General features: G+C 37.7%; 1 protein-coding gene across 1 annotated transcript; it reads right to left on the bottom strand.

Annotated features, from left to right (window-relative positions):
- Window positions 1,540-6,083, bottom strand: LOC107641558 (probable LRR receptor-like serine/threonine-protein kinase At2g23950; the record flags this gene model as incomplete). The annotated part of the gene is given in 11 exon segments (XM_016345046.2): window positions 1,540-2,591; window positions 2,982-3,361; window positions 3,894-4,238; window positions 4,312-4,443; window positions 4,529-4,629; window positions 4,745-4,804; window positions 4,942-5,013; window positions 5,163-5,306; window positions 5,647-5,718; window positions 5,808-5,940; window positions 6,009-6,083. Coding segments are annotated over 11 exon segments (1,922 nt in total), but the record flags the coding sequence as incomplete, so codon positions are not given.

Genomic DNA, 6,829 nt, shown 5'->3' with positions numbered 1-6,829 from the left:
ATCCTCCTTTAAAAAACACCACCACCACTTAAATAGAATCCCTATATTCCTAATCACCGCATCTCCCACTCCCAAACCACCTAATTTTTTTGGCGCCTATATCACTTCCCATTTAACAAAAGGCATACCATTGTTTCCATCCTCTTTACTCCACACAAATCTCCTTTGCTATGCTATCAACTTCTCTGCAACCGCCTTTGACATCTTATATAAACTAAGATAGTAGACCGGCAAGCTATTGAGCACAGACTTAATAAGAACTAACTTTCCAACTTTGTTGAGTACCTTTGATTCCTAGAGACTGAGCTTCTCTTCCACCTTATCTATAATTGGTTTTCAGATCTTCACCAATCGATGGTTTGCTCCTAAAGAAATTCCAAAGTATCTCTTAGGTAGAACAACTTTTGTGCACCCTAGCAACCCACACATATTTGCCACCCACTCCGGCTCGCAATTAACCGATATTAAATTTGACTTGTCAAAATTAATTGTCAGGCCAGACATAAGCTCAAAATATCGCAAAAGCCTCTTATAATTCAAAATTGTCTCCATCTTTGGAGGGCAAAACAACATAGTGTCATTTGCAAACTATAGATGTGACAGTTCTATATTATCTCTCCCAACTAGCAGTGGAGATATGCGTTCATTCCTGACTGCCTCTCCCACCATCCTATGCAACACATCAACAAGAACAAATAAGAATGGAGATAGAAGATCTCTTTGTCTTAGACCTCTTTCCATCTTGAACGGCTTGGACGTAACTCATTAATCAGAACCGATATAGATGTTGTACTTACACATTCCTACTCTCATACCCTCCATCTATGACCAAAACCCATCTTTTGTAACACGATATCTATAAAACTCTACCTGACCCTATCATATGCCTTTTGAAAATCTAGTTTGATAATTGCCGTCTTCTTGTGCGTCAACCGTTTCACATGCAATGAGCACTCCATCATGTATTTTTCCATCCCTTTACAAATGCATTCTGGGTCTCTCCCACCAAATCTGGCACCTTGTACACACATCTAACCATATTAAGCGACCGAAGGTCTTTGATCTCCTTCACACCTACAAATTTTGGCGCCAACGTCACCCACGTTACATTTGCATTCGTTGGTAATTTGGCATTTTGGAAGAATCCTCTAATCGCAACCTGAATCCTAGCCTAATTCCTTACCAACCTCCCATGAATTAATTTTATTATTCCTCCTTCTGGCCAAGACTACTTGATGAAAGTATCTAATATTCTTATCTATATCCCTTGCATTCTCTTATTTTATTATATACACTAACTTGAAAATGAGCTACATTTTCCTCTCTTATTTCTGATATATGTCATATGTGAGATTCACTTCATACATAATATATGTATCACATACAAAGTAAGCTCATTTGTGATATGATACATCACTTTGAACGTTCTAGCAATTTATGCATTAACATCATTTTAATTATTTGGACAAATAACACGCCACGCCATATAAGACTGAAGCAGATAAAGCACGAAGACAGAAAGTGATAAAAGCGGTAAAAACACCCAATAAAAAGAGGTGACCGTATTGAGAGGGGGAAAATAAATGAATAAAGTAACGCGTGACCCTGCAAAAGCATCTGAAGGAAAAAGACATGTAACAGCTGAAAAGCAGAGACTCTGTGACCTTCACTCACACTTTCAAAGTTTTGAACACACACAGAAAATTCATGTGCCCCCATCCCATCCCAAATCCCACATCCCTTCTCTCTCTCTTCCCTTCTTCAGTCAAAACCATCAGTATCAATATTCTGCTGCATGACACCCTCTCCTCTCTTCTTGATTCACATACTTGAGAGCAAAGAATCTTTGATGATCATTGTACTCCATCCACCCTACCCTATACGACTATACGCACTAAACCTAGTTACACCTTGATTTCTACCGTTCTTTTTTGCATCCAAAAGCACGCCACTTTGTACTACTACCACAACTCCACTCAAACTCATATTTACAATTAAAACACAAACCCAACATGATAATGTGTTTTACAGAACCATATACACTGATTAAATCCTAGAATAACCCAAGTTTAATAATAATAACAATTTTATAAGAAAAAAAAATAAAGAATTATGATTATATATGACCAATAGATCTCATTTCCCTTTTCTTTTCTAATCTTCCTATTGAAAGCCTTGGTAATTTACCTAGGACCAGAGAGTTCCATGGCATAGGAATCCAAGGAGCGTTCATCATCATCGTCATCCATTGTGGTGCCAAACATGCTTGTACGATCATGAACACTGTCATCATGCTTTGATGCAGGGGCAGGGGCGCGGGATGATGTGTGGCCACTGTTATTGCTTGGGGTCATGCCATGACTAACATTCCGATCATGATTATTACTATGTGATGCTGCCCACTTCTCAGCAAGTCCATCGCCTTCAAGCATTCGGACCACCTCGGACATCTTGGGGCGATGTGCTGGCAAATATTGAGTGCATAGTAAAGCCACTTGAAGCATCTCCCCCACCTCTATCATGTCATAGTTGCTCCCTAGCTCCTTGTCCACCAACACCGAAACCTTCTTTTCTTGCTGTATTTTCCTAACCTGTTACAACATACCAATTTTGATTTCAACTCTGTTAAAGTCTAAACATTTCTCATGCTTCAATCACTATAGCCATATTGAGCACATCCTATTAATATCATAGTACATAACTACATACTACATATCTTTCGTGTATAATACATTAACATACCGAAGAATTCAAGTTTTCCATGATTCTTCAAATATTGTTGATACAAATGAAATACGTAAATGAACAATTGCACAAGCAGAAGTGTCCTCATAAAGTTTAGCATTCTCTTAACAGAATGCTATGATGCATAAATATAACTACGATGATTAAAATTAATACCACAATTAATACTGACATATCGTTTTGATTATTAAGAATGGAAATTAACAGTTTGTTTTGGGACCAGAGAATAGACTTACCCACTCTAGCATAGCGCCTTTTTGATTCACAGTTTTCCCAAACTCAAGTGCTGTCATTCCAGTTATGAGCTCTAGCAAGAGAATGCCAAAACCAAATACATCAGTTTTCTCAGAAGATTGGCCAGTGGAAAGGTACTCTGGAGCAATGTGCCCAACAGTGCCACGGACCGCGGTTGTCACGTGGGATTCAGAATGGTCAAGGAGCTTTGCAAGGCCAAAATCACCAACAACAGCCTCACAGTAGTCATCAAGAAGAACATTAGCAGCTTTTACATCTCTGTGTATTATCTTTGGATCGCATTGCTCGTGCAGATACAGAAGTCCTCTCGCAGCTCCAATTGCTATCCTCTTTCTTGTGTTCCAATCTAAGGATGGTTTGCCTATATATTCAACAAGGATTTAAGTCCAAGATTTACTAGCTAAACTAAGCCTTCCATTATAAGGAATTTAAGTAAAGAACAAGGATTTAATGCCTAGAATATACATTTTGTAAACCTGGAAAGAAACAATCAATACATTTTTGTAAATATGGAAAGAAACAATCAATTGGACTTGAAATTAAAACAAGTTCTCAATAGATTGATTCAGAACATTTTAAGCTTATATTTGAAATCATGATGGTCTTCCAAGTATTTTAAATATTATTGAATACATAAGATATTGATAACTAGAGACAAATTATGTGTAGGTGCCTGACATCCAAAATTATTTTTCAGAATACAGGAGAAAAAGAGTCAAATTTGAAAAAATAATTAAGTCCTAATATTAAAATCCAAAACATGATAGGTGCAGATCAAAGACCATAACAGGATTTAAATGCAAAACGAAGACCACATAACTAAGTTCTACTAAAATATATAGTAACAAACATTGTGTGATCACATGCTTTATGGGGTAGTGAGATAAACCTACCTCTAAGCCTGGATGCCACACTGCCATTGGACATATAAGGATAAACCAGAAGCTTTTCATTAGGAGTAGCACAATATCCAATTAAGCGAAGTAAATTGCGATGAACTGCCAAACTGATCATCTCCAATTCAGTTCGAAACTGTGATTCACCAGAACTTCCAGTAACATCCTTCAGTCTTTTCACTGCCACCATAGAGCCGTCACCAAGTTTTCCCCTATAAACGTTGCCAAAACCTCCAGCCCCAAGTATGTTCTTGGAGCTGAAACTATCTGTTGCCTGTTGGAGCTCTCTGAACGTGAAAGTCTTGAGATTTCCCAAGCTGACAATTCCCTCTTCCTTATATTCTGCAGCAAAGCAAAAATCATAACTAACTATTCCTCATACATAATCTAAGAACTGTGATGTTGTGCTACCTACCACCAATAAACAGGATGGCCTGGTGCTGTCGTTTATGTCTATACCAAAAGAGCCCAAAGAGCAAAACCATGAGAGAAGCACAACTAAGACTAACTCCAAGTGCAACTGCTATTTTTCTGGACTTGTGTTTTCCTAAACAAGGAGATGTCAAATAGGTTTAAAATGTTGTATAAATAAAACAAGAGGCACAAGACAGCTAAACGTTAAAGATAGGTACCTTGTGATGATGTTTGAGAGAAGGAAACGGGCATAAGAGTTGCTGATCCAGAGCAACCTTCAGTAGTGATGCTTCCACAAATTAATGGGTTTCCCACAATACTACATAGTAACAGTGAACAAAAGACAAAAGGAAACAGTTCAAAAATAATGTATACAATAAAATAATACAGCACTATCAAACACACGCACACACACAGGGGAAGAGACACCATACTTGAATGCCCTTGCTGGAAACTTGGGCAATGGTCCACTTAGATTGTTATAAGACAAGTCCCTGAATAATGCATAGAGTCATCATCATCACATCAGAGCTAAATAGAAATAGTGTTAACAAGAAGTTGCATGTGGTTTCGATTTTCAAGGCACTGGTATGCGTGAGGAAAAGGGTAATTGGTATATATCCATACTCACAAGAAAGCAAGCTGTGGGATTTTGGCCAGTGAAACAGGAAAGGGTCCTGACAAGCTATTGTTGTTGAGCCTCCTGCTCTCATTGCATTCCACATTTTACATAAATAATAATGATAATATAAGATTTCAAATAACACAAGTAGTATCATCTCAGAATTAATAAATCAATTTATTCCTTAAAAAATGGTAATAAAAGGAAAAACAAAATAAGAAACTACTCACAGGTATTGGAGACTATCCAATTGGCCGAGAGAGGAAGGAATCACCCCAGAGAATCGATTATTGGAAAGATCCAATGTCTGAAGCTTTGGAAGGGTTCCAAGCTCCGGCGGAATTCGACCTGAAATATTGTTGTTCTGCAGTAACCTGCATTCACCCATAAAGGAAGGTTCCAACGTGGAGAATTATGCTTAGGTTTCTCAGAAGGTGATACAAACTCCAATACTAATTACTAAAGACATGAAAACGAAAACTAAAGGAATACTGGAAGAAAGAAAGAAAAAGGAAGATGTTGAGGTGAATACACATAAGGACAAGCACTACTTAGAAACCAGTAATTGTAATAACCAAAACAAGAAGAAAAACAAGATAAACAGGTAGCGTTTGTAGAAGAAAAAAGTTGAAAGCTTAGCTACAGAAAAAAGAAGCATTGAAAGAGACAAATATGAATGCAAAATTGGAAAGAAGATTTGTTCTGAGTCCTCACACTTGGCGAAGATTTGTTAGGTTTCCAATTGCTGCAGACAAAGTTCCAGAGAGAGATTGGCTCGGCGCTCCCCTGCACACAAACAAACAAAAGGAATGAAGTGTAAAATCCCTGAGACGACAACGAATAAGAAGAAGAAGAAGAAGAAGAAGAAGACTAACAGGCCAATAACAAGGGAATCAGAGGAGCAAGTAATCATGGCCCAGCTGCAAGCGTCGACTGAGTACTCATCCCAGTTACTCAACACACCGTGAGGATCAGTGAGACTCCACTTGATGCTCATTAGAGCCTCCACTGCACATTTCAGTCAATGAATTCCGCTCCAAAGAAAGAAGCCACAAGAGAAGACAAGAGGTACGTACCTTCGTGGTTGCGAGGCTCCGCAGATGAAGAGAGTGCGGCACGCGAGAGGAAAAGGACGAGAAGGAGAACCACCGAGTAGAGCGCCATGACTATAGAGCAACAACGGATTTCAACATAGCTCACAAGCACAAGCATTACCAAAAGTAAAAGCAGTAATAATATCTAACCTAATATCAATGAATGAATTTCAATTTTTGATGGAGCACAAGACAGCTTCGCTTTACAACAAAAGAAAGAAAAAGGGAAATTGAAATGTGTGTGACTTGAGCGCAGAATTTTAGATGGTTAGAGAAGAAAAGATTAGATAGTACTAATACTAATACTAATAATAATAATGAGATTAATGAGCCTTCAGCTAGCCAGAATCAAAACGTCCATCGCTTTTGCTAATAGCTTGTGCTCCAATTCTGCTCTCGTTTTTCATAATTAGTATTATTATTATTATATGATTATTATGATAGTAGTAGTAGAGTTAGTAGTATTGAATTAATAATAGAGAATAGAGAGGGAGTGATGGTGATAGAGGGATTGGAGGGAGCAGTTTGATTTGACAAAGACATGGTGTTGTGCGCAGCCAATTGTTGGGTCACATTAACAGAGATAGTGACAATGGATGGGTCCCTGCATTTCTTCAACACACTCATCATTACCACCACCCCTTCCTCTTTTCCTTCTATGGATTATCACAATCATTATTAAAATGAGTAAAGCCACAAATACACTCGAGCAATTACACTTTCAAGAGATTAATTCGTAAAGAAAAAAAGTTTTAATCAAATTTTTTAGAATAGTAAATATAGACATATTATTTTTAAATTAA

Source organism: Arachis ipaensis, chromosome B01 (genome assembly GCF_000816755.2).
Source record: "Arachis ipaensis cultivar K30076 chromosome B01, Araip1.1, whole genome shotgun sequence".
In the NCBI taxonomy this organism is placed as follows: Eukaryota; Viridiplantae; Streptophyta; class Magnoliopsida; order Fabales; family Fabaceae; genus Arachis; species Arachis ipaensis.
This window is presented reverse-complemented; position numbering and strand designations above follow the sequence as displayed.